The sequence below is a fragment of the Chelonoidis abingdonii genome, chromosome 6 (genome assembly GCF_003597395.2).
Source record: "Chelonoidis abingdonii isolate Lonesome George chromosome 6, CheloAbing_2.0, whole genome shotgun sequence".
Taxonomy (NCBI): domain Eukaryota; kingdom Metazoa; phylum Chordata; order Testudines; family Testudinidae; genus Chelonoidis; species Chelonoidis abingdonii.
This window is the reverse complement of record NC_133774.1, coordinates 121547700-121575667: the sequence shown is the minus strand read 5'-3', so window position 1 is coordinate 121575667 and position 27968 is coordinate 121547700. Positions and strand designations below refer to the sequence as shown.

General features: G+C 43.6%; 2 protein-coding genes across 4 annotated transcripts in view; one reads left to right on the top strand and one right to left on the bottom strand.

The window, feature by feature from the left end:
- RIGI (RNA sensor RIG-I) overlaps window positions 1–10960 on the top strand; it is a 41356-nt gene extending 30396 nt beyond the window's left edge. The window contains exons 18-19 of one of the 2 annotated variants that reach the window (XM_032787445.2): window positions 1987–2322; window positions 7022–10960. In XM_032787445.2, the coding sequence (XP_032643336.1) occupies window positions 1987–2292 (306 nt within the window). In that variant the 3' untranslated portion in view covers window positions 2293–2322; window positions 7022–10960. Of the gene's footprint in view, window positions 1–1986; window positions 2876–7021 lie in introns of those variants that run through there. The other variant, XM_032787444.2, reaches the window with a different exon arrangement.
- Window positions 4111–27968, bottom strand: part of ACO1 (aconitase 1) — a 46026-nt gene continuing 22168 nt past the window's right edge. For both annotated transcript variants that reach the window (XM_032787447.2, XM_032787449.2), the window contains exons 4-21: window positions 27502–27639; window positions 24780–24849; window positions 24490–24673; window positions 22493–22632; window positions 21682–21853; window positions 20925–21025; window positions 19819–19935; window positions 18401–18560; window positions 15379–15514; window positions 14629–14713; window positions 12124–12280; window positions 11467–11591; window positions 10818–10922; window positions 10234–10376; window positions 8353–8500; window positions 7032–7154; window positions 5581–5766; window positions 4111–4507 (exon numbers count right to left, since the gene is read on the bottom strand). In XM_032787447.2, coding sequence (XP_032643338.1) covers window positions 4394–4507; window positions 5581–5766; window positions 7032–7154; window positions 8353–8500; window positions 10234–10376; window positions 10818–10922; window positions 11467–11591; window positions 12124–12280; window positions 14629–14713; window positions 15379–15514; window positions 18401–18560; window positions 19819–19935; window positions 20925–21025; window positions 21682–21853; window positions 22493–22632; window positions 24490–24673; window positions 24780–24849; window positions 27502–27639 — 2404 coding nt within the window. In that variant the 3' untranslated portion in view covers window positions 4111–4393. The remainder of the gene's footprint in view (window positions 4508–5580; window positions 5767–7031; window positions 7155–8352; window positions 8501–10233; window positions 10377–10817; window positions 10923–11466; window positions 11592–12123; window positions 12281–14628; window positions 14714–15378; window positions 15515–18400; window positions 18561–19818; window positions 19936–20924; window positions 21026–21681; window positions 21854–22492; window positions 22633–24489; window positions 24674–24779; window positions 24850–27501; window positions 27640–27968) is intronic.

The window sequence follows — 27968 nt, the reverse complement described above, 5'->3', positions numbered from 1 at the left end:
AGCGTATAGTTTTAGGAATCTGTGACTGTTATGCTGTGCAAATAGTTCGTTACCAGTTGAGCCTTACCAGTCCAATTTTAGGGTTGCATTTGATGTGGAAATTAAAGTGACCAGGTTGATGCAGAATGGGACATAGGAGCTTTAGTGACACATCACACCTGTGAGTCATCCTGTGGACAGTGCCAAATATTGCAATGAAAAGTGCAAGAATCAGTGTAATGTACAATTATGGAACAACAGCACATAGGAGAAATTTCGTCCTAAGCCCAGGCTGTTAACATTTAACTTACACTCAGAAACAGTGGTTTAGATTTTTTATCCTACTTTATGTATGTTTATCCTCAAGCATGATCCATTGATTGGTTAATGTAGACAAACAGGAAATAGGTATTGATATCTAAACAAACCACCCACCTTTATAACCACACGTTCATATTGTACATCTACAATATACATGGTGCCTGAATATTTAATGTAACTGGATGTTCACTTTCCACCCAGAGGTTACTTTTAAAAAATCCTGCTAAGCTCTTTGCTGCAGGTTAGCACTGAGTTGATGATTTCCAGTGGCTGGTTATGCATTGGGGGGTGGGGGGGGTGGATGGAGAAATCCCTTAACTGCATTACCTTTCAGTTTCATTGGGTTCCCCCTTGTTCTTCTATCATGACAGATGCTATATACGGGTGCGTTATTTACTGTCTCTAACTATTCAATATTTTGTATAGCCCTATCATAGTGCTTCCTTCTTCATCTCCTCGCTAAAATGAACAGTTGTGATCTTCTCAGTCACGCCTCCTATGGAAGTGTCTCTAGCCCTCAGCTGACTTTCATCACCCATAGCAGAGCACAGCATTCCAGGAGAAGACGTGTATCATTGCGTTATGGAGTAGCACTATCCTTTTCAGGATTATTTTCCTTCTCATTCCTTAGGTGGTGTAGTGTATGTTTTGCTTTTTTAGAACTGCTGCCGGGCATTATTCACATGTTTTCATGGGGCTGTCTATGATGACTCAAGGGTCTCAGTCATGCTCTGCTCCCACCCACTGAGGTTGGGAAAGTCAGCTGGGCAGCGCTGCAATAGGAGAGCGTTTTTCCTTGACATCAGGAAAATCTAAGCATTGATGTTGGGTTTCCCATGCCTGGGATATTTCATGTGCTGAAAACGGATGGTTTCCAAGCTGCGCTCTGCCAGAGTCCCCACTGCTTGGTGACCTACTGCTCCTTGTTTAAAAAACTCTCAACTGACTTGCGCCACCCAGCTTTACATGCTTTAGCACTAAGAAATCACAGATGGGCACTAGCTGTGTCTCGGTTTATGTTTGTTCCAGTAGCAGAGAGGTGTAGGGGTAGGAAGCAGCAACGAGAAACAGGGTTCTGGCTCTGAACTTCCTGTCTCTATGGTTCTGTAGGGGACTAACACCTCCCCCTCTTCCCCTCAGTACCATAAAGGTGGAGTCTTGCAGCTGGAAACTCCCTGGAGTTTCCATCCAGCTCCCCAGTGAGGAAGTAACTGACTTTAGGGACTATGGAACACAGTCCTTTAAAAATCATCCTTCCCCTTGTAAGGACAGCTGTGCATTGTAGTACCACACAAGGAAAGATTTAATTAGAGCTGAGGTTGTAATAGGAGATGTATAAGAGTCGACTCAAATACATTGTCACAAATTCTTAGCTGAGACTTCACCACTCCTTGCAAATTACATTTGGTTTTACAATTTTCCTGTAAGAAGGGGGGTGAGTGACATTTTCATCTCCATTACTTTTTTTTGTAAGGAAATTTCCTTTTCCAGAAGTGCTACTGCAAATCAAACCATTTTGTATAGAAGAATTGTTCTTGTAGTTTAAACCAAGTGACAGAGGCAGAACTCCCTTGGTAGTTGTGTAAAATCAGTGTATGAAGGCCAACAAATGGAAACTTAAGAATTTAGAAATTGTGATAAATTTCTGGTATTAAGCTGCATCTAATATTTTTACTGTCATTTTAGAAATCTCACCACACAGTCTTAGATGCCCTGTTTCGGGAACGTTTTCTAACAAAGCCTCACAAGAAACCAAGCCGCTATGACCACTTTGAGAAGAAATGCAAAATGTACTGCCGGGTCTCCAAGTGCCAGCATGACTGGGGAATCACAGTGAGGTACAAGGCATTCGATGACCTCCCCGTGATCAAAATTGAAAGCTTTGTGGTGAAGGATGTTACAACTAGTAAACTCGCAGTTTTCCGGAAATGGAGAGAGGTGGATTTCACAATGAGGGAATTTGACATTAATGAAATGTCCAGCACAGAGTAACTAACAACTGATTCACCACCACCCAACTAGGTGAGCTAGTTCCAGGTACACAAATGCATGTTCTTAACTCAGGTGTCAAATAGATTATATGCAGAATGGGCAAATAGCAGCACTTGCTTAAAGGGGGCTCTGTCGTCTTTCATTGGCAATTCTGAAGACCTTATTTTGTACTCAGTTCTAAGTGGACGAGGACTAATAACGCTCTAGGAATTACTGTATTTCATGCCCTGGTTGATAGGACTTTTTGCTCGTTTTACCTAAACAGACTGGCATTGTTAAATATCGAAGAGAGAGTATACATGTCACCTTCACTAGACTAGTTTGAGCACTCCCTAATTTGTATTCTGACTGCATGCTTAGTTAAGTCTTCATCTCTGCAAAAAAGTTTGTGGAGTGTGTGAAGAAACACATTTGAATGTCTAATCCAACTTATTAGCTAAAACTTGTAGATATTTAGGTGGCATTCTACCAGTGAACAGTTGAAGTTGCATGTGTTTTGCACTGACTGGATTTATCTGTTTTTTGTTGCTGTTTGTTCATGTTGCACTTTATGTAGCCTGATCTCATTAAATCTTAAACTTCAGTTCACCTCCAGACTTCATTTATGCTAGGATATAGAGTTGTTTACAGGTGAAATACAAGGCAGATCAGTTCCTTACTGTGAAGGAACCAAAGTCAGGGTTAAAAGAGTTTCAACTTTCTGAATTTAGAGCAGGGGTTGGCAATCTTTCAGAAGTGCTGTGCCGAGTCTTCATTTATTCACTCTAATTTAAGGTTTCACATGTCAGTAATACATTTTAATGTTTTTAGAAGGTCTCTTTCTATAAGTCTATAACATATAACTAAACTAATGTTGTATGTAAAGTAAATAAGGTTTTTAAAATGTTTAAGAAGCTTCACTTAAAATTAAATTAAAATGCAGAGCCCCCTGGACCGGTGGCCAGGACCCGGGTTAGGGGTGGGGGTCTCGGGAAGGAGTGGTCAGGGACAAGGAGCGGGGGGAGGGGGAGGTGTTATGGGTTGCAGTTTCTGAGGGGGACAGTTGGGGGCAGGACATGGGTGGGAGGTGTACTCACTGGGAGGTTCCCTAGTAGTCTTCGGCAGCGGGTCCTTCACCTGGCGGAGCTGTGCCGCCAAAGACTCGGTAGGGAACTGGTTCCTAAGATTTTGGCAGCTCATTACTGTGTGTAGGTATTAGATGCTTATTTAGAACCAAAATGTGGAGTCTTTAAAGAGCCACAAACAATATTCTTCTAGCAATATTAGCATTACAAAATGTCGCAGTATTTCTGTAATAGCAGTAGTTACTTCTTACTTGTAGTTTTTTGTAGGCTGGATGTTTATCATTAAAGAACCACATGATTAAACTGTACTTCTTGAACATACTAATCGCCCTCTTGCTGAAGATAAGTCAGTGTGCAAAGAAAGTCCAATGCTATGGTCAAACTTTTTTGAAAATAGATTTTAATCTCTTAGAAATTTGTCCCCCAAAAGGTCCACTGTCCCAACGAAACCTAGTGCTTAGAGAAGATGTTCTTAAAGGAAGATAATTCACATTTTGTGATTAAGAGTGAGCTAAACAATTTACTAATTTCAGCATTAGCCTCTCAAAGAGGCATTCTGATCAAATGCTGTTTAAATAGGAAAACGCCAACCTCTGACACTTAATGCAGATTGGGGGGAGGGGTAGGAAGAGGGTTAAAAATCCCAGTGTACCCTGTCAGTTTCTGGGAAACTGAAATGAGTACAGTACTGTATCGGACTGACAGACGTCATCAAACGAATTGCACCGTGTACAAATCACCACTTGTTACAGAACAGGCTTTGGCAGTGTTTACAGATCCACTTTCTGCATCGCCCCACACTAGAATAGTCAATCTAGTCACCATACAAAAAATAATACAGGTATTTAATTGGGAAAAATAAATGTGTCAGGAAACTGAACACATTCTACCTTTGTAAACAAGCCCCTGGGTAATACAGTCCACAAGGAAACAACTGATTTCATGGTTTAGACGTCTAAGTTCCGTGATTATTGGGCATTCGCATGTGGCCATCAAAGGCAGGTTTCTAACTGGACCGTTGCTTGCTGTTGCTTTAATTAGGACGCCATTTTACGGATCATGTAGTTCAGGATGCCACCGCTGCGGAAATAAGTGAGCTCTACATCAGTGTCAAACCTCATGATGGCTTGGAAGGTTTTCCCAGTATCCAGCTGTGGGGATTAGAGAGAGAACATTAACTGAGTACATTGTGCTATTTGAGTGACTAAGATCTGCAGGTGTGCCAAGTGCAACAGGATCTGCTAGTGAAAGGAGGATTATTTCCCACATACAGCTGGAAGCCATGCTTTAGCAATAAGAAACATTAAGTGACCAGTAATGTGCAGAAGTGCTAGAGTCAGATCAGTGGTCTACCTAGTCCAGTATCTTACCTGACTCTGGTCAGAGCCCACTACAAAACCCAGTAACTCAGGTATGGAATAACTTAATCTCCAGATAAAATTTCTACCTGAATCTAGTAAAAAAATGGTTTATTTATGTCTTGGAGCATGAAAGTTTGTATCCCTTAAAGTGGTTAATTCTTCATGTTTTTATTTTCTAAATTCTTGGCTTCAGTAACATGGCAAAAATATTAATTCCATTAACTTTTCTGCAGTCTCAGTTTCTGTGGTGTTGGCACAGAGAGGATAGGGCACCAGGGAAAAAAGGGTTAATCACTTTCTGTACTAAAAACTGTCCAAGCTAAGCATTTCAATGAGGTGCACACATTGTGGATTCAGAGAGAGATATCTATGTTTCAAATGCATTAAGCGATGCACTGGGATTCATAATTCTTCCCTTGCAGTATTTTTTCGTTTAATTAACCAGTCTCCTACCCATATCACTTAAACATAACTAGACTTATTGTTGACTACTTTGAACTCTACACTATGACAAAAGGGGTGCGGCCCTTTATGAAATCTCATCTAAAAATGTGCTCACCATTTGTTTGGCCCTAGTGTATTAATGCTTACAGTTTAGCTGTATGTCACTATTACATGGCACTGGCTGCATTGTGCGAAGTATACAATCTATACGGGTGGAGGAAGTCAAACTTAAGATTCAGTGGACTGCATCAGTACTGAGTAGTTGCATGAAGTACACTTTATGGACTTCATTCTTTGCCACGCAGTCTCTCATACACCATAGCAGGGTCAGGACCAAGAATGCTGGAAGGAGAGAGAGTGAGTCGGAGTTGCTAACTCCAGGGTGCTTTTGAAAATCCAACCCACAGGCTCCTGATTACCTTGATCTGGACTTTCATCCTTGGTGTAAGTTCTTCAGGAATGACAATTGTGTAACGTTCCCGTCCTGTGAGACCTAAACTCTCAGCATCCTCTCCGGGCAGATACTGCAGGGGAATCACTCCCATTCCTACCAGGTTACTGCGGTGGATGCGCTCATAGCTCTCGGCAAGAATGGCTTTAATTCCCTGGGAAGTGCAAACAGAGTCAGCTGTGTTTACTGTAGGTTTAGAATAGCCTGTCTACATAATAGGTTGGGAAAATTCTCCTTATTACCATACAGTAGAGTTACAGGCAGAGATTTGCAAAAGTGACTAGTGATTGTGTTCCAACCCACCACAAAGGGGCCCCATTTTCAGAAAGTGCTCCTTTAAAAGGTATTGTATATCAGGTTCTTGAAAACCTTGGCCATGTTGTCTTTTAGAAAGGGGGGAAATAAGGACTCCTAGCACACACATTGGCACCCTGAATAGGCTTGTGCTCTGGGCCACATGACCTCTGATCTGTGCATAGATATTGGTTTATAGTGTGCGCCTGTTTCCACTACTAGGTGCCACACTGTTTTTAAAAAAAGGCAGCAGTCACACCATTGATCGTATGTAGCACAGCGATCTCTTAAATAACTCCAGGTTTCAACAGAAACTTTGCTTCCAACCCAGCCTCTTGGAAAAAGTGCAAGTGTGGGAAATGAACCAAAGCCCCATCCTACTCCATGGGGTAGTGAGATCAGGCCTTTTCTTTCCAAAATGTATTATTTGTATATTAACAGCAGACAGGCGCCCCCCCTCACCAACTGCATCCTGTCAGCAGTTGGTACCGCGCAGCCATAGAACAAAGGCTTGTTGCCCCACAGAGCTTAAAATCCAGGTAAATAAGTAACAGTTACAAGTTTGGGCCCTTTTTGGTTGGAGTGTCATGCACAAACCAACCTCAATCGTACTCGCGCTTGGGGGAATAACTTGCAAGCCGCCTGTAGTATGCAGTGTAGAGCGGCGTTGATCATCTCAGTTATAAGCTATTGTTTCTGCAATAGTGAGTCCTGTTTAAGAGTGTGAAACGTACCTGTTTACTGGGTAAGTACGAATTTCCTTAGCAGAGATAACTGGCATCTCTAGTATATAGCTCTTGTTGTGGGTTACAACACTGCCGGTATTGCAAAGGCTCTGCTGTGCATAGAACGGTGCTTTGTTCTCAAAGGCAAATCACTTTTCCCATCAGCAGCCCCTTCTTAACCAGCATTAGCAATATTCTGTATTCTCCTTTAGTGACTGATAGTAACTTTCTACTTGGAGTTAGAGACAGACACACACTCCTTGGAATATTTCTTTATTAATTTATACTCTTCACCTTCGATGGGGAGTTTGGACACAGGATGCTCACAAGCATCTAGGAGAAGTGAACAATAAAGGGTGATTCTAACTTCTCCACTTCCATTTATTACAGAGTCACTCACCAGCAGAAAAGGGCCCTTTGCTGCCCAGTCCCTGGAGCTTCCTGAGCCATACTCCTTGCCAGTCAGCACAATGAGGGGATGGCCTGCCTGCTTGTACCTCTCAGCTGCATCAAACACATCCAGCTGGAAGAAATACCAGATACATTAGATGTCTTGTCGGGACACAGCTGTGTGTGAAGTAAAGAGCTCTGCTGCTTCCAAGTCTACCAGAAGGGTACTCTAAGAAGAACTTTTCCTTCCATAATCACACATATGCAAAATACCACTATTAAGCATAGAGCTAGCCTACACCATGAAAGTGTGCTTTGTTCAGAATGTGAGTGAATACAGATGTAGAACAACACCATCATGTGAAATAGCTCGAGCAGGTCAGTTCATACATAGTGTCCAATCCCAACACCGATCTCTCTTCATTTAGTATTGGCCATTTACAGCCCTGCCAGTATCACTTGTGAACCCCAGCCCAAATTATACTGTATGTTCTCTCTTCACTGGTGCCCAGAAGAGCACAGGTGCTATTGGCAGAGCTGCAAATAGCCAATAATAGTGGTGGATGTATTTTTATGTTGGGATGAGAGCTGCTAAAGACTGCATGTCTACAAACCCATGCTGTTAGATTTCTCTCTCTGTGTGTGTGTTTTGTCTCGCTATAGAGAGATCTCTAGAAATATACATTTAGCTATATAAATATATAGAGAGGTTATATATAGATCTGTAGAGCCTCTGAGTTATGAACTGACCCTGGAACCACACATCTCATTTGGAACCAGAAGTATGTAATCAGGCAGCAGCAGAGATTAAAAAAATTAAATACAGCACCGTGATGAACATAAAACAGTAAAGGGAAAATTTCAAAAAAGATTTGACAAGGTAAGAACCAGTTGTGTGCCTGTTTCATTTAAAGTAGGATGGCTAAAAGCAACATTTTTCTTCTGCATAGTAGTTTCAAAGCTATTAAAGATTGTATTAAGTCAATCCTGTTCAGAATGATGAATGCTCATTCCTTAAGTGTTTGTAACTCTGAGGTTCTACTGCATAGATATTGCTACACACAGAATATATAGACAGATACAGAATTAGAAATCGATAAAGATGTATGCTCTAGAGAGACATCTCATATTTTAGAGGGACAGATTCTCAATAAGTCAACATAGTTCCACTGAAGTCACTGGCACTACATCAGCTGACACTAGATGAGGATCTGACCCAGAAAACTAGGAAATAGCCTCCTACCACCTTAAACCCAAAGTAACTACTGCAGGCAAACTAGGTAGGCGCCCTGAGGTTGGCAGTGCCAGTGTGGATCATGCAGTGCACTCACTGTTTCTCCAGAAGGGAAGTGGATGGTCTGGGGTGCCTGCTTATTGATGAATTTGTTTGACAAGCGAATGTTTGCAAACGTTCCTCTGACCATGACAGCATCGTTACCTCTGCGGGAGCCGTAAGAGTTGAACTCTCTGGGAGTCAAGCTATTAGAAAAAAGAGACACTGGTGTTTATTTTTAAACTGAAGTGGTTTCATGAAATAAGCTGTGAAGAGACATCTCTGAAGCTAGATCCAGTCATCTTTTTAACTTGCTCTGAAAGCGCTCTCCAGCAGTGTAGTCAGGAACCAGCTCCCAGTTCATTATTTCTATTTCAACATCTTTCTTACCAGCCCACGGTAGCACAAGCATGTAACCAAGACCTAGCCAGAGAGGCTGCCAAAGCATTGTTACCGCAAGCAGTACGAGTGGTGCTACAATAATAGGAACCAGGCTGCATTTAGCCACAAGAACCAATAGCAATCCCTTCCGATTAGCTGCTACTTACTCGCTACCATTGCTTACTCCTGTTGCTATAGGACCTATGGTCCCTGACCAGAGCCCATTATGCAAGGCATTGTTCAAATCAGTAGAACTTGAGCTCTTAGGGGCAGGCTAACTGATACATAGGGGAAAAGGTAACAGTAAGGGTGGATGTACAAGGGAATTATGCATGACCCCCAAAGAAACACACACAGGTCTCCTCCTATCTGAGCCACTAACAGAGATGCATAGTATAGAGCAGGGCTGTTTGTACTGGTATCCATCCAAAGTGTTACTTTAACATACTATATTTGTTTTGCAACTTGTGTATGGGACTTTAGACTTTCAAGCCAATTGACATCAATGGGACTTGCACCCATCAAGAAAGAGTAATCTGCATGCAGTAACCTCTGGTACATTAGCACATTTCATTTAAAAACCCGCTGAAAGACTTGTTACAACAGCAATGTTTTTTTTAAAAAGTATACTTGTAGTTTTCAGAAACAAAACTCGTGCTGCTCACAGAGATGGACTAGGGATTAGAGGCACAACACTGCATGAAACAGAGGAGGGAGTCAGGCCTGAGAGAAGAAGATTCCAACATTAGTCCAAGGCCTGGCAGACAAAACCCCAGACCTCCTATATAACAGTAAAGCAAGAGCACCCTGTTCTCAAGCCTGTGCCAGTGGCAGCAGCTGCTCTGACCAAAGACGATCTAAACTCAAGAGCTTCTGTAGCTCAGGATGTCCTGGTTTCACCAATGAAGGAGTCCTGTACTATAGAGGAAATGTGTTTAGAGTCAAAGCTTGGTACCACTGAAATCTGAAAGTTTTGGTGTTGACTTCAAGGAACCAAGATTTGGCTGGATTATCTGGAAGGGAAATGGCTCCCTATTATCTCTGCACTGGCTGACCCAGCTTATACTGTAGCATGAAGCCAAAAAGTCAAGGGAGGACGTGAGGTGAGAGTTGCTCACTTGCCACGTGATGCTAGCAAGGCAGCTGCTCAGGACAGTAGAAGGAGCAGCTCCTTCTGAAGAGCTCCCGACAGGTGCAAGGAGGTGAAAACAGCAGGGTGGGAAGGCACGTGAATTTCAGCCCTCTGACACGCACAGTACAATCACTGAACCACAGCACGAGAGGGGGAAGGAGCAAAAAGAGCCTGTACAAACAGGGGCGGCTCTAGACATTTCGCCGCCCCAAGCAGGGACACATGCCGCGGGGGGCGCTCTGCTGGTCGCTGGCTCCACTGAAGCTGCGGGACCAGCGGACCCTCCGCAGGCAGGCCATCGAAGGCAGCCTGCCTGCTGCCCTTCCAGCGACCGGCAGAGCGCTCCCCGTGGCTTGCCGCCGTGCTGGGGCCTGGAGCTGCCCCTGTGTATGAGAATGAAAATATAAAGCATTTAAATTCACTTACCTTCTGCTGGTTAAGTAACGAGCAGCAGGGCTGTTCCTTGCTATATTCCCAGCTGGAGATATGTGGTCAGTTGTTACAGAATCGCCCAAATTTAAGAGCACGTAGGCATCAACTATTGGTTTAGGGGGCTCAAGCTCCAAAGTCTAGCAAGCAAACAAAATGCACTAACAATATAATCAATCTATATACACATAGAAGAATGAAAGTGACCCAGAATTTGTTGAGTTGGTTGACACAGGTGGGAGGTGCACTAAAAGGTAGTTAAACTAACCAGTCAAAAAAAAATCCACCCATTCTTCAAACAAACCTCACCCTCTGAATATTCATTAGTTGTGTTGGAGGGTTTTGTTTTTTTTTGTTTTGTTTTTGGATCTAAGCTATTTTTGAATGGGAAAAGATCAAACGAGGGACTATCAGAATTTGGCCCAGTTATGCAGATAGAAGTCTGGAACAGGTTATCACATCAGTGGATCTCCAACTATACATCATTTTAACAGGAGAATTTGGCCTTGAATGTAGTGTAACTGCCCTGGAAGTGAACAGAAAATCCTTTGGAAAGGAGGGAAAAAAAAAAATGTACCTACCAGGTTCTCAAAGAAAGGGGGTGATTTAATGTATGTAGATTTGGGATTCCAAGTATATAGTGTATCTGATGGAGCATCTAAGGAATTCCAGGATTCATTTACTGTCTGAAAAACAGAAACTCACATTAAATTTTTCAGAAGAATTTAAGTGACTTGGAAGCCTTATCTATCCCTGAGAAGGAGGGAGAGTAGGAGGGGAAATGCGGGCATGCCCAGGGGAGGAAGTGGGGCCAGGGATTTGGGGAAGGGGTTGGAATGGGATGGGGAAGGAGCCGAGTTGGGGCAGCAAAAAACTTGGAGCCAGCCCCGTTGAGAAATTTTGCATCATCTGCAAATTTTGCCACCTCACTGTTTACCCCTTTTTCCAGATCTTTTATGAATATGTTGAATAGGACTGGGCCCAGTACATATCCCTGGGGGACACCACTACTTACTTCTCTCCATTCTGAAAACTGACCATTTATTCCTACCCTTTGCTTCCTATCTTTTAACTAGTTACTGATCAATGAAAGGACATGCCCTCTTACCCCATGACTGCTTACTTTGCTTTATTACTTCGTTATCAGGAAGACCTTACTAAATAGAGGCAGAAGCTCTTCTTGCTAAAGTACAAAAGTCAGTTAATGCATTACACAGACAACCGAGTCACCTCTATTTTCTGGTAGACTTCTTTAAACATCCCTGGAATGACATACTGATGTTCAACGGCCTGGATCTCGTCTCTTGTTGGCCAGAGGTCTTTTAGGAAAATTTCCTTCCCTTCTGCATTTACTCCTATAAGAAACCACACACAGAGTTTGTGTACAAACATTCCACTTGAAAAAAGTGATCCAATTTCTGTGTACTGTCCACTCCCACTATTCTTTACTGTACTCCAACACTCAGAGACCATGCTGCCTTTGCTTTCCAGCCTGGCTTTGACCCGGTGGACGTGGAAGTTGATGATGACATTGTCAGGGTTAACTCCCATTGGTATTTTCTGGTAGGGCTGCCAGGCGATGCTGTGCAAAACAGGCATCCTTCAGGTCTGCCTTGCTCCCCTCCCCCCAAGCCTGCAGAGGCACAACACCCAATATTCCCCTGAAGGAGCTGCTCTAGGTTCAACTATTGGTGCTATTAACACACTTCTCCCCGACGAGTGCTTAGTGGTCACGACTGATTCAACACCTGCTTGTCTTGCATCTCACATGCACCTCATTGGGCTCCTCCCAAACCAATACAATAGATGCTCCCTCTGGACTCTTCACTTCAGTTGAATTTACTGAAAAATTGTGAGGGATGGGGAGAAATCCCAGCAGTTTCTTACCTAAAGGCTCTATCTCAAAGTCAATCCTTATGGTCCCCGCGATAGCATAGGCTATTACCAGTGGCGGGGAGGCAAGGTAGTTGGCCCGAGTATTGGGATGGATGCGACCCTCAAAATTCCTGTTTCCGGACAACACGCCCACCGCTATGAGGTCTCCCTGCAAGACAGCGGTAGAGACAAGTGAATACAAGCAGCGGAAAGTCAAGGGCCTTCTGGCTCAAATGTATTCCGAATGGTTGTAAGGTTAGGGTCAGAGGAAAGAACAATGGCAAGGAAAGTGCTCTGGGATTGTATATGATTAAAGCTACATTTTAGTCATAGGTATTTTTAGTAAAAGTCACGGACAGGTCATGGGACTGGGGGACAGGTCATGGGACTGGGGGACAGGGCAGCTAACAGCATGATACAGCTTGGAACAGCATGCGACAGAGCAGTTTACGTAATTAAACTGCAGGAGCATGGCTGAATGGTGGCACATGGTCTGTGTAGCCAGGGAGCACTCCTGCCAGAGGGGTCGGCACTGACCAGAAGGCATCAGGACCTACATTTTGTGGCTCTCCCAAAAGGCAGTACTGCCAGCAGCACAAGGCCCCTAATACTCTGAGGAAATGGCTCACCATCACCTGCTGAATTACCAGCACCACATTTTCTCTGTCCTGTATTACCCTGAAGGTCAAACTAGAGGCAGGGATCACGTGTTTGTTCTGGGTTTGTACAGGACTTAGGAGTCCCAGTCCTGGGCCACAATCCAAATCATCATCAAAATGGTCCTTTCTGGCACTGATATCTAGGATTGCTCCTGAAGCACTGAAGTGTTCCTTGGAGGTCTTCCATCTAAACCATGAACCAACCCAACACACTAATATTAGCCTGCAAGAGGTCTGGTTACAAACCACCTCAGTCGCCTCACAGATAGCCACTGAATGAATTAATATCATTACAGTATCGCTGAATGAGAGATTCAAAGGCTGGGCCACATACAAAGCAATACCAGCTTACACTGCTCCACTGTCTTTTATTAAAGACCTACAAATATATTCATACAGGTGGCCTGTCGCTGTTTGTTACTCACAGCAGGGAATAAACAGGGGCTTATTTTGACAGGGAAAAAAAAATGTTTTACACACAGAAATCCTCCCATAAGCTTCTTAAACATGCAAACACAAACAAACAAGCTCATCACCACACAGTTGTGAAACTGGTTAACATTAACGACTGCAAAACCTGGCCAAGAGATGACCTCTGAATCCCAGGGCAAAGCTACATTTTGAACAGGAAAACACAATAAAATAGAATCTTGCTATGTAGCCCTCAGCTATTCTGAAGGCTCTCCTTTCTCACAGGGTGAGCAGAAAACCCTCTCTGCCTCTCCAAAACAGAGGCTTCACTTTGGTTTTTTCCCTGTTAATGCCCTTGGGTTACTAGAAAATGCATGTAGGAAACATCAGTTTTGACCCAGCTATCACATTCTGAGCTTCAGCTGAGAAGAGACTGCCAGGCAAGTGAAGATGCCTGGTTCTGGCACAGAAACATTCCTGTAAAGAGACAATTTGAGAGACCCAGCCCCTTTTCACCTATGATCTATTCAAGATTTTAAGCTAGAGGCCAGATTTAGTCCTAGTATTGACTGAATGGAACAACCCTGAAGTTGATGGATTTGCACCCTCTTACAATGGGGTCATATTTGGTCCGAAGTCTCTAGTGGTCAAAGGGGGCAGAAGTGCTTCCAGGCTCCCTTGAGATGACTGCAGACTCAGTTTTCAAAGGTGGGAAGTGATTTTAGGTGCTCTACTTCAAAGGGCCTGCTTTTCCAAGGACAGGTGCTCAGCACTCTCAGAAGTGAAACCAGGCCCCTTTTAAAAAGGTATCTCAAGTCGACCACCCAAAAACTGAAGCACCCAAAACCACTAGTCACGTTTGAAAATGTAGGCCTCTCTCTCCACAAAACCAGCCATACAGATCCATTTATAAACACAATCAGAGTCATTTGGGTGGGGGATATTATTCCAGGGGGCTACATTTGTTCCGTATCCGGACACCCATTCACTCTTTAATTAGACAGAAAGCTACTCTGCATTAAAACAAGGACATCCCAACTAACAAGCATTTTCCCTTTTATAAAGCTCGCTTCTACAGCATCTTCAATGAAGATGCTAGAACTTCATTCACACTCAGCAACTCGTTGCCTTGCAAGCAGATACAACTCCACATTCCCCACTGCTGACAGGAGAGCTTCTTGTTAGGATCACCATCCTGAGGTTTTTTTAAGGCTGCACCACAGGATGATATAAGTAGGCTCTCCTGCTCTTGCTGCAGCTTGTCATTTTGTTTGCAGTGAGGGAGTTCTCATCTGGAGTTTAAGTATCACAGCCCTCTCCTGCATGGATCCCTTGGCAACAAACCTTCAAGATGTACCTCAATCTCTTGACTAAGTGAAATAAATACGTGATTTTGTCTTTGAAAGACCATGAGTAAGCTGCAGAAGATTTAACAGCAGCCAAGTACCTGAGTGATGGCTTCTGCAACAGGCTCTGGTAGAGGTCCACTGTTTCCAATGCAGGTCATACACCCGTAACCCACCACATCAAACCTAGAGACAGTATTAAATATATTAGTGATCACAAGATAGGTATTAATTCCTTATTGATAAAGCAAACGATTGGGCAATTTCCACTTTGAGAAAATGTGTTACAACACAAGCTATTCAATATCATTTTCTGCTCAGAATACTGTCTGATGATCATTTTCATATTTTTCCTTCTTCTAAACAAAAAAAAAAAAAAGCGTAGATGGGTGCATAAATTTGTGCACCTAATCTGCACACACAATTGCAGTGAGTACAATGTTTTGCATGCAGTCATTAGTGCATGTGATTGCAACGATGCATACTGGAGCCCATATGTTTATCATCAGCCAAGGCATAGGACAAATTCCAGACCTAGAAGTCTTAAGTGAGATACTAGTTTAGAACAATTACATTTAAGAAATAAGCCATTCCCTTGCCTAACAAGAAGTAGCCTTTACAGAAATCAAAGGCTTCAATTGGCCACCTGAGCAAATGGCGCAGCCTGGGTTACACAGTCGAGACTCTAGCCTGAAGGACTCAGCTATACCTTTCAAACTGTGGACACCCATCATGGTCTTAGAGTCCATCACTTGCTGCAAATGCTTTGCTTGTCCAGTCATTACATTTACCAAGGATTATGGGAAATAGGCATCAATGAGCCTTGAGACTAAAATGAAAACCCCTCTTACCCTAGCTGAGCAAGGTAAGGCATAACTCCACTCTCCCGCAGATAGTAAGTGACAACCCCACTGCCTGGGGACAAGCTGGTTTTAATGTATGGTTTCACAGTCAGACCAGCATCAACAGCTTTCTTAGCAAGCAATCCTGCAAAACACAAAGGGCATCTGTGATTGCTTTTGGCAATGGTACAGTCCACCTACAAAACAGTAACAACCCCCCAAAATCGTCTGACGGCTCCCTTGAATAGCTTGAAACAGAAGAGATGCTATTTCCACCATTCAATTGTTTTGAATCAGCAACTCGTCTGCTTTCGTTCCATGACTCCAAGTGCTCTGACGAACTGTGGTACTGGTTTCTTTCATGTCCAGTGGAAAGCTGTGTGCAGCTACATTCAAAGACACACACACACTTGGACAGAATACCAGTATAAGATCAGGTGCTTGATCAATTTAGGAGCTATTTTCTATGCATTAAACAAGGGAAGAGGAGCCATAAAACATTCCACGTTAGACAATCTGGTGAGCCAAGGCTGAACTAACTAATGGCATAAGTTCATCTGGCCCCTTGATGTAAGCAAATGGTCTCCCAATGTGTAGCCTGTTTAAACAGCATTATCTAATTACCTTCTGAGTGTGACCCTTTCAAAGCACCACTGTATCACAGTCCATTTCTTAGAGCTTGTTAACAAGAATATATTTACCCAGAGCCTGAATTCTTCTCCCGGACATTTTATTTCTTTTAAACTGTTTGTGGACAGGTGAATTCAGTGCTTGTAGTACAGAGCTGACAGCTTTGGAGACTGAAGCCTGCCATTTATTCACAGCAGCCCTGCAAGCTGGATCAGTGTCTCTAAAACCTGTGACCTCTACGATGAGGCTACTAACAAAAGGTGACTAGTTTTTGCCAGCTGCTGTGGTCAGTTTGGATGATGCAAACAGCCCACCAGGTCATTTCAGGTAACTTCCAGAAGTACTGAGCATTCGCAGCGTCCAGAGACATCAATGGGAGCTGCAGGTGCTGGGCTACACTGAGGTACTCAGATAAAACTAAGGCCCAGATTTTTGTAAAGCCATTTAGGCTGTGCAATGCTAAGCACAGCAATGCCTAACTGATTTAGGAACCTAAATCTTGTTTGCAAAAGGGATTGAGGCGTGAGTCTAAATTTACTCCCTAATGCTTAAATCCATTGGGGGGGAGGGGTGGGAAATGAGATGTAGGCTCCTAAATCAGTTAGGCATTGTGACACTGCGCACAGCATCAACTAAATGCCTTTAAAAATCTGGGCCTAAGAGTCTAACATTAGACACCCAGTTTGAAAATGGCACCTATTTAAAAACACACACAACTGTTAAAAGAACATTATTAAGGTTGCAAGTCAAACAAACACTCAAAAGTTAGGCAGTGACAGAATTAAGGTTGCTTGCGCAAATCTTAACTCGGCTCTCGTGCGTGTCTGTATTATGACAGAATCTTTATAACTGCACGATCACATACTATTTTTTCCATATGGCCCTTGCCTCATTCAGTGCACAGGACAGATGGTGCTCCCTGAATGAGCAGCTATTCAATATTTTGTTTTCTCCTTATTGTGCAATGTATGACCCCAAGCCTTATTTACTGCACACTGAAGACAATTTTCATTTCCTCATGGGCTTCTCTATGCACTCATCGCTATAATGTCCGAGTGCTCATAAATATTAGTGAATTTACCTTCCCAACACCCCTGTTAGGTGCGAGGACTGCACCCACAACCAGGTGCTGGAGCAACTACACAAATTACGCCCACTCGCCTGCTCTTTTCCATCCTCTCCCCCGCAAGCATCTGACCTTGAACGTCTTTCCACAGCTGTAATCACAGAGGAACTGCAGAGCCACCTCTGTGCGCCTTTGGAGGGGAGCCAGAACTGGGGCAAAATAAGGCCGTTCCTCCACCCAAGGTTTTCTGGCACATGCACAAACATGGCTGCCAGCCAGAATTTGGCACAAAGATGAAAAGAGAAGAGATGGAAACAAGAAACTGAAACCAGGAACATGAGTGAGAAGTTCTTCCCTTTCCCCACAGGGCATGAATGGGAGGGTGAGTGTCAGACAGAAGCATCCAGTGATTACCACAGAGTTTCATCATCGCTACCCGACTATTAGATCCAGAACAAGGAACCTCGGGGACTGAGCAATTCCAGCTGCAGAAAATGCTGTTCTTGGGACTGCGCACCATGCAGCTCAGTGCAAATTCCCACAAACATAAACATAAGCCCCAGCCTCCAGCTAAAATCCATTACAAAATCACCATTGACGTGAATGGCAGCAGGACTGAAACATACATTAATCTAGGTCAGTGGTTCTCAACCAGGCGTCCAGGGCCCCCTGAGGGGCCACGAGCAGGTTGCAGGGGATCCGCCAAGCAAGACCAATGTTAGGCTCGTTGGGCCCCATGGCAGAAAGCTGAAGTGCTGCTGTGCAGGGCTAAAGCCCAGGCCCAGCCCCAGCCCTGCCACCTGGGGCTGAAGCCGAAGCCCGAGCAACGTAGCTTGGTGTGGGGCCCCAGGCAACTGCCCTGCTTGCTACGCTCTAACTGCGGCCCTGGCTTTTATATGCAGAAAAACAGTTGCTGGGGCACAGGAAGCCAGGGAGTTTTTATGGCATCTTGGGGGGAGTAGGGGGTTAAGAAAGAAAAAGGTTGAGAACCCCCAATCTAGGCTACAGTACAGACAAAGTAATTTGACACCACCCTTGCTTAGCACTGCATCAAATGCCTCAAGGAGAGATCAGAGGCAGGTGATAATTCGTGCAAAATGAAACTTACCACACTTAGAGACTGGGCAGCGCAAGGAAAAAAACGTGATTAGCAGCCAGAGTTTCTAGGTATCAGCCCAAATATTGGTCCCTGGATGGCTCTTGCCAACTCCATGGGCTAAATTCAGCTCTGGCATAAAGGGATGTGATTTCTTCAAGGTCAATGGGGTTTGCTTTTATGACTCAGACCTAACACTATAGAGAAATTGCTGCAGGCAAATGATCAGCCACACTTACCAGCTCCTAACATAACCGAGGGGTTGCTGGTATTAGTACAGCTGGTAATGGCAGCAATCACCACCGAGCCATGGGTCAGCTCAAAGTCGGAGCCGTTATGAACAAACTTCACACGGTCACCGTGACGGTCCGGGGCGACACTGAATCCTTTGAAACCTTGCTATAAAGGGGGACAATAAAAACAAAGGGAGACGATGGTGAGTGTGTGAACTGGGAAAGGGAGACAGAATGGTACCAGAAAACAGCTGTACTTTAAAAGGGGAAGGAAAAGTGTTTGGGGACACACTGTGTTCTAGGCCCCCGTTGTGCCCAAGCCACAGAAGATGAGTGTGTAACAGCTACAGCACAAGATGTAGCAGTTCTTGTTTTTCAGCTCGGGAGGTTCCTGCTTCAGTCCCCAGCACATCAGCCAACTGTCACATTTGCTTAATTGGGGCCAATTCTACCCCCTCATCCCTTGGTGATGAGGTGGCAGCTGCCTCTTGCAGTGGAACACAGGGTGGGATTTTGGACAGGAAGACACCAGAACTCTTTTAGCATCCACGGAGGCTACTGTGTCTCTTGGATCCCAGATCAGACTGTACATCAGTGTACAACATCAGGATCTAGGAAGCCACCCCACTCTCCGAGCCAGGTCACTAAGGTCAAACCTGGGATTTTGGCCAGAATGCCCAAGATTTCATACAATTAGCACTGAATGGTCTGAAGTTTGTGTTGAGAGCTAGCTCAAAAGACAAAAGATTGAGTCTTAAAAAAAAGAGGAGAGAACTAGCTTATCAATACTACGGACTGGGATAGAAAATCTGAATGGCACAGCAAACCTGGAGGGCTCACTTGGATTTGAAAACCAGAGCATTCTTCCTAAGTATTGGCTTTTACAGGCAATGAGCCTGAGCTGTAAAGTTCAGATTTGGATTCAGGTCTGAGATTCCCCAGAATTTAGGGGTGTTTAGACTTGGGTCCTAATCAAAATCCTAGATGCAGTTCTATTAATTGCTGTTTTTAACTGGCTGGACTGCAAAAGGCATTTAGTTTTTTTGTTTGTTTGTTTGTTTTTTTAATTTTAACTGGGCAAAAAGCACTTCTGGAAACCTGCCGTCTCAGATTGGTATGCCATTATCAGATTGAGTCACTGCTTCAATACTGCAAACACTTCACTAATGGGTCAGGAGCAGATCCACGGACCACCCATGTTCCATGACCCATAACTTGAGAACCACCACTTTAGAATACTTATTCCTTAGCATTATCCTCTAGGCTACAGTTGAAAATAACCAGGAAACAACATTCATGCAAGGTCGTTTGTTCGAAAAGTGTCCTGAACTGATTGACGCAGACCTGTCTCTCTAGTGACTAAGCACAACAGATAGCTTCTAGAAGACAAATATATTTCCGTTTGCAATGCCACGTGCCCTTACCTTGGCTCCCAGACAGGTCTCAAAGTCCTTCTTCATTTCCGACACAGCTACTTTGTCCTGAGGTCTTTTGGGCCCACTACAGCAAGGCACGACGATACGCAGATCCAGCTCCACAACCTGTTCAACAGGAGGAACAGTACTGCTGTAAGCTACTACCAAGGAATGAGCCAAATAATGCAATATACATTGCTCTGAAGGACACTGGTGTCCCAGTGCAGCAATGCTCAACTCAAGCAGTCCCGCTGACTAGTCAAGAGCCTTACTGAATCGGTGCCTTCAACTCTCTCCCGACAGCATGAGGCCTAACACATTTAAGGGCAAAATTTCTCAAAGCCATTTGAAGCGAGCGACAAGCTCAGATACTGTTAGCTTCCAAGGAAAAAAAATTCACAGCCACTTCAAGTCTCCATTTCAAAAGTGACTTAGGCACATAGGAGCCTAAGTCTCATCAACTTTCAAAATAAAGCCAATACGATACGTGTCTAAGTCACTTTTGAAAACAAACAGATTTGAGGTGGTTTGAAAATTTTACCCCCACCCTCACAATCAAGACAAATCTTAACATCAGGAAGCATTCTGGGAAATCCTAGCAAAGGGGCACCACACAAGATCACACAAGTAGCCTCTTGCTCACCATTTTGATAGTTAGTTTATAGATAAAGTTGTGCAATTAGAGAAAATTTGCAAGATTTCAGAGAGGATCAAATCCCTTTAATCTTGCCTTGTTTGCTAATTATTAAGAGATATTTAGGGGCAAGTTCTTTCCTCATTTAAATCTATGCCACCCTATTATAAATTAACTGGGATGGGATTGCTGGACACAGTGAGACCCTGCATTTCCCTCAGGGTTTCTGTGTGGTCTAATGCCATTACATGAGGCTGCCTCAGTGTCACGGAATGGATCAGGGTGCGCTTTGGGACTGAGATTACAAAAAATCAGGGTCATGTTAATTTTTGTCTTGCTTTGTGAAAATTCCTCTTTAGAAAAGAGGAAACAGAGAACAACAAAAATAAATAAAATGAAAGAGAGGAGAGCGAAAGGGTGTACGTGTAGGAGAGAAATAAAGGAAGGAAGGTACAAGATTTAATGATGATCAGGACTCTACCTGGGTAAAATCTGGATCCTGAGCGGAGTTATTGAAATCTCTGAACATCCCCACAGCCACAAGGTAATTCTTTATGTGCTTAATTTTTTCTTCATCACGACCTAAAATGAAATCCAGAAATAGCTAAATAAGAACCAGTCAAGACAAAGAAATTGGGGGCATTTTAAGTATGCAGAACAGGGCCTTGAATGGGATAGATTGTATTAGCATCAGCTTCTTGCTTAACTAGAAAAGCAGGAAGAGAAAAGTCACCGGATCTTTGATAATCCCAGTCCCAGTTAACTGGGACTGTTACTTGCATTCCAAGCTTGGAGTTGAACTCTTGACGTTTTCTAAGCAGAAAGTTTCATATGCTGGAGTTCATAAGGGCTAAACCCCGAGACACACAGTAGTAGGGTTACCAGATAGCAACTGTGAAAAAACGGGACGGGGGGTAATAGGTGCCTATATAAGAAAAAAATCCCCCAAAATGGGACTGTCCCTTTAAAAACGGGACATCTGGTCACAATACACAGTAGCTCATATACCTTACGTAAAATAGATCCTTTGCAGAGCACAAGGTTAAGGGTTAGGAAGGTGCTAGGACCAAATGCATGGCACTATGGGTCTGATTCTGATCTCCTGCAGACCAGGGAGATTCTGAAGTAACTCCATTCTGGTCAATGGAGTTACACCAGAGTCTGGCCCTGTACCACTAACAGTCAGAGCCTAGGTTTATAATCTGGATCTTCAAGTTCTGGTCTCTTTTTGCACTCACCCGTTTGGATCAGGTACCTGATGCTGACTTCATCGACTGGGAAAAAGGCTGCAGTTGCTCCATATTCGGGGCACATATTGGCAATGGTGGCTCGATCAGCAATTGACAGCTGGGCTACGCCAGGCCCAAAGAATTCCACAAATTTACCCACCACACCAACCTGGCGAAGATGCTGTAATACATGAACCAACAAAAGGTACTCAAACGCCATTTCTAATCTTTGGAATGCTGACTGCATAAGCCGTATGCACTAGAGCCAGTTCAGGCCTACGAGGTTTTGCTCCAGACAAGAAACCAGGCTTCCTCAAAGTTCTGGGTTATTTGGGACCAGGGTTTTGTTTGGTGTGTAACAGAGCTTCAAAACTCAATGCCAAACATTCCATACATACGTGATTCTGCTACCGCTTCAGGTAATGGCAAAAAATTCCTGTAAGCATCAATGGGAGTAGGTTTGGGTCTCAACCCTGACCGGGACAACAATAAGGATTGTAAGAGCCCTTGCAGTGCCAGCTCTTCCTGTCCCATCCAATCAGATAGGCAGGGGGAGGGAAGGGAGCAGGATTGGATGCTGATTCCACCCCATCTGGGGTGCGGCTGATCAGCAGGCAAGAGGGAAGGAACTGCAGAGCTCCTGCAGCCCAGGCCCAGCATGGTTGGGTCTCGGAGGATGAAACTGAGATGACAGCCTCAGAGACAGGACTCCTAAGGCTGCTGTATATAGCCGCTCTAAGATCACACCATGCACACACATGCCACACTGTGGCCCATTGTAAGAAATCCCTCATGGCATAGTGGCACAGATGTCGGTTACCTTGGTAACGGTGAGCACTATGTCTGTGGATGTTACCAGGGGATGAGGATTTCCCATCAGCTTGTAACCAACCACTTTAGGAAGCACCATGCTTATTGGCTGGCCCAGCATCACTGCTTCTGCTTCAATGCCACCAACACCTGAATCCAATTGGCAAGATAAAAGCAGATATTAGATGAGGCAATGCATGCTGAAAGCTAACTACCCAGTGAAATAACGTTACTGCAAAAAAGGGAAAAGAAGTCACCACACAGCAGGGCTTGGATTGAGCTGGTCCTAGGGGACATTTCTTAGATGGTCTTATGCTGTTCTAAGCTTTTGTTTAAAAAAAGAAAGTTTCCAGCCCTCGGGGGCTCACTTGCATTTGGAAATTGAATCATGTTTAAACACAGTCAAGTTAGCGGACATGAGGCTGGCTGGTCAGTGCAGACAAGCACACGTTGGGCTCAACACTGGGGTAGCTAGTCCTGAGAAAACGCTAGCTACAGAAGTGTTGGTCTATGCCTGCTGAGCACAACTGAGCCTTCTCTACACTGACCAGTCAGCATTTTATTATTTTAGTAACTTCCACCTAGAACCACAGTCACGGACCAGGACCCACGGTGCTAGGCACTGTACAAAACACAGAACAAAAAGATGGCTCATGCCTCAAAGAGCTTACAAAAGCAAGCCAAGAATCAACAGATGGATACAGGCAGATGGGGGAGTATCAGAAAACAGCGAGACAATATTGGTGATAGGCACTGGTCACAGCCCACCGGCAGCCTGACTACTCTCAAATTGTCAACCAGTCAATTGTTTTTCCAACTCTATTTGTTACAGTTTCCTTGTGAAGACGAGACCATGGTTATAAAGAATCTTCCCAACATAATAATTATTAACTATTTGTATTGAGCTAGTATTACAAACCCCAGTCACAGATCAGGACCCCAAAAACACGGAACAAAAAGGTGGTCCCTATGCCCCAAAGAACTTACAATCCAAATAACATGATCTGATGCAGTGCTGTGTTACCAAGGCTGCAGATACAGAAATTCCTTATACAGGTTTTAATCTATACCACTATGTAAAGTAGATACATATATTACAACTTACACCGCGTGCGACCGAAAACTTTATGAGCATCTTTGTAAGCAATCAGCATTATTTTAAGCGCTTTGAGACCAGGACACTTTGTTCTGCATTTGTACAGAGCCTAGCACGCTGGTTGATGGAATCCTGCTTAACAAAGGAACTCTTAGATGCTTTCACAATACAGGTCACGAATCACTGCAGTATTCCCCTGGAGTATTCTTTATACTGGGTATAGGGATGACTACAAAATACTTCGATTAGACTATCTACTTATACAGATAACATTTCAAAGCTTCTGTTGTCTACCGTTGGCTAGGAACATATTTCTGTTTGCTATTCTGGCAAGCATTGTCCCATTATTGTCCAAGCAAAGAATATATGGTACTAGAATACTGGCAATGACTAATCAAACCTTGTTTTGATGTACTTCATCCCCTCTCATCAGTGTTGGCTTTGAATAAGAGTCTTTGATCCAGCACTGCTTTTACAGTTACTGTCACTAGGTAAACATTTTCAAAAGTATTTAAGTGATTTTACGCTCACGGGTCTCATTGAAAGCCAGTGAAACTTTCAATAGGACTTAGGTTCCCAAATCCTTTAGATGCTCTTGAAAATTTTACATCCGTCTCCCCCACCACTATCCATGGACGTTTTAAACCCTTAGTGAAGAATATTTAAAAATAAAAGCACAAGCAAATCGCCTACAACCTGACACGTGACTGAAATGTGATTTGTTGTGTATTACTCTTACAATCATTGGGTATGGAAGAGGAAATCAGGTTACAAAATCCTGATTTATACGGTCATCTGAACTGGACACAAAAAAGAGAGTTTGTTGTACTTAATCATTTTATTTTATATGTGATGATAGGAACACATGCCATAATCTAACCAACCAGTTCATAAAACTTTACTGCACTTACCCCAGCCCAGCACTCCCAGACCATCAATCATTGTAGTGTGCGAATCAGTGCCTACCAGGCTGTCTGGATAATAGTACCCATTCTGATCGAACACCACTCTTGCCAAGTATTCTAAATTCACTTGGTGGACAATTCCCGAGCCAGGAGGAATAATTTTCATGTTGTGGAAAGCTTTCGAGCCCCACTGAAACACAATGAATAACAGCCCCAAATATTAAATACACAGGAACAGTGAAAGAGTTGATTCATCCTATCTTGCTACACGTAAAGAGGAGAAATTCTTCCCATACCTTTAAGAACTCAAATCTTTCTTTGTTCCTTTCAAACTCCAGCTCCTGATTCTTCTGCAAACTGTCTGACCTATAAGTGAATAAATGAACAACAGAGCTACAAGTCTCCAGCTGAATTTAGTGTGTGGTCTGATGTGAAAGAGAAAACAGAATAGCACTCTACCTCATAATGCTAATCGGTTTTATATGTTTCAAGCAATTGCAGCAATGAGCTAAAGGCAAATGATGAAAAGGGCTTAACAAGTCTTAACAGTAATACCTATCATCTGGCTCAAATATTAATCCCATACCAAATGTAGGCATTACACTTGCAGTTTGATAAAGTCTAGTTTACATCTTAAAGCAATGGAAAGTTTTCAAAACCTAAATTATACGCAAGCTGTATAGCAGTAAAGGAAGCTGATGCCAATAACTGTGATTGAACATGTGCTAATACTGATCTGAAATACAGACTACAGTTCAAGTCTGTACTTCAAAAAAAATATACAAAGCAACTGCATATAAACAAAAAAATCCCTAAGAAGTGATTCTGTTTGGATCAGGGACACTTCTATACTCTCTGAGCCATGTAGCACCTTGTGGTCACTGTGAAAGAACTAAACAGCAATTATAGCTGGTCAGCCATTTTATTTTATTTTGAGAAATTTGTCCATCTAAAATGGGATTTCATCAAAAATTACTTCTGTGAAACACTATTTTTCACTGAAAATATTGGGCTTTTGTAAAAACGAGAACCACGAATATTTCTATTTTTCAATTAAATTGACAAAAATGACATTTTTCACTGTCACAAAATATTCTCACAGGAAAATATATTTTTCCCCCAGTCAGCTCTCATAATAAATAGAGATTCAAATTAAATGCAAGAAGACTATATTTAAACAGATCATGTACATATACTCCAGAGACTATATATACTATAAATATACTATATATACTAGTATATACTAAATATACTATATATACTATAAATACTATATTTAAACCATCATGTACATATACTCCAGAGACTACCCTTCGGACATTTAATTCCAAACTGAAATCCATTCCTGAACTTTTCTCAGTGATATTTTAAGAGTGCAGTCTAAAAGTTAACGAGGCGCAGATCTCAGACAAACAGGGCCGGTTCTAGCCATTTCGCTGCCCCAAGCACAGCGGCACGCCGCAGGGGGTGCTCTGCCGCTCGCCGGTCCCGCGGCTCCGGTGGACCTCCCAACAGGTGTCCCTGCGGAGGGTCCGCTGGTCCCGCAGCTCCGGTGGACCTCCCGCAGGTGTGCCTGCGGATGCTCCACCAGAGCCGTGGGAGCAGCGAACCCTCCGCAGGGACGCCTGTAGGAGGTCCACTGGAGCTGCCTGCCGCCCCCCGGGCAACTGGCAGAGCGCCCCCACAGCATGCCACCCCAAGCATGCGCTTGGCGCGCTGGGGCCTGGAGCCGGCCCTGCAGACAAATGATCCAAGTGAACATCTTGGGGGGAGAAAATTGGACAAACTGTGAGCTTTTCAGTTTGCTGGGTCACTGCCAATGGAGGTTTGCATCCTTATAGCTTTTGAGGATTAAAAGAAAACTGCTTTTCTAAGAATCACATGGACAGAATATTTTACAAATCTGTCAAGAGGCTTATTTCCACAAATAGGATCAAAATCTTTTATTTAAAAACAAAACAAAAACCAGTCTGAGATGGGACACTAGATGGGGAGAGCTCTGAGTTACTACAGAGAATTCTTTTCCAGGTACCTGCTGGGCCACATGCTCACAATCTAACTGACTTCCATATTTGTGGTCAGCAAGGAATTTTCCCCCAAGTCAGATTGGCAGAGACCTGAGGGGTGAGGGGAGGAAGAGGGAGGGGTTGTCTTCTCTGCAGCATGGCTCATTTGCAGGTTTAACCTGGTGTAAATGGTGGATTCTCTGTAACTTGAAGTCTTTAAAACCATGATTTGAGAGCTTCAGTAACTCAGCCAGAGGTTAGGGGTCTATTTCAGGAGCAGGTGGGTGAGGTTCTGCGGCTGGCAACGTGCAGGAGGTCAGACTAGATGATCACGATGGTCTCTTCTGACCTTCAAGTCTGAGTGCTCTTAGATTCTAAGATTTCTCCCCCATTTTGTATTGTTTTTATTCAAGTGGGCAGTTATATTATGTCCTACAGAAAGTAACACATATGGAATAAGTTACTGGGTAAGGCAACTGGAGTACGATGAATTTAAGGAGTTTGGAAAACAGAAGAGAACTAGGGGATGACATGAGAAAGCAGGACGATATCACACGGTTCAGTTAGGAAATGCATGATAGTAGGTAGGTTTCTGAGATCCAGATGCTGCAATGAGCTCTGTGCCGATGGACTTCTACGCCTGTTCAGTGTTTCACTGATTTCAGGGAGGCTCTGTGCAGGTGCAAAGGAGCTCACTAAAGGGTTGGAGATTAAATATTCTAGTGTTTCCAGTTCACTGTTCCTTCCCCCCTACATAAAACCAATGCTTTGTGCTTTTTCACCAAGGCAGTGATGAGCTAACAACCTCATTCTCAGAACTGTGCCAACACAGCCCAGTGTAGTAAATAGTCTAACTTAACCAGTCTTTAGCCTCTGTAATGCTAGGAGACAAATTCTAAGTTTGCATTACACAGTGTAGCTCCACTGACTTCAGTGAACCTCTGCTAATTAATACCAGCTGGCCCTGGCTTCCTAGCAAGCATGGAAAATAAAATCTGCTTTATTTCCTTACCTCCTGTTAAAATCCACCTGGATGGAATGATCAATTACTAGATCAGCAGGACAGATGGGATTAATTTTTTCAGGGTCTCCGCCCAGTTTCTTCACAGCATCACGCATTGCAGCAAAGTCGACCACTGCAGGTACGCCCCTAAAATGAGAGAATTAAGCAAACTCAAGAAGACAGAGCCCAGATCCTTGGGCATAGCTAGCCGATGCCACACTGCCAGCAGATCCTGACTCTAAACCCAACATTAGAATCACCACTTCACTACAGCAGGACACAGAACCGGGGTGGCAGAAAGAACAAAGCCACATTTGGATTCATCAGTGCAGAACACTTGGGTGGAAACTCATAAGGTGACAAAGGGAGGTGGTTGTGCACCTTAGGCACTGGACTGGGAGACATGAGACCTGGATACAATCTGTGACCTTGGGCAAGTGACTCTTCCTTGCTCTGTGAATCTGCTTCCTATCTGT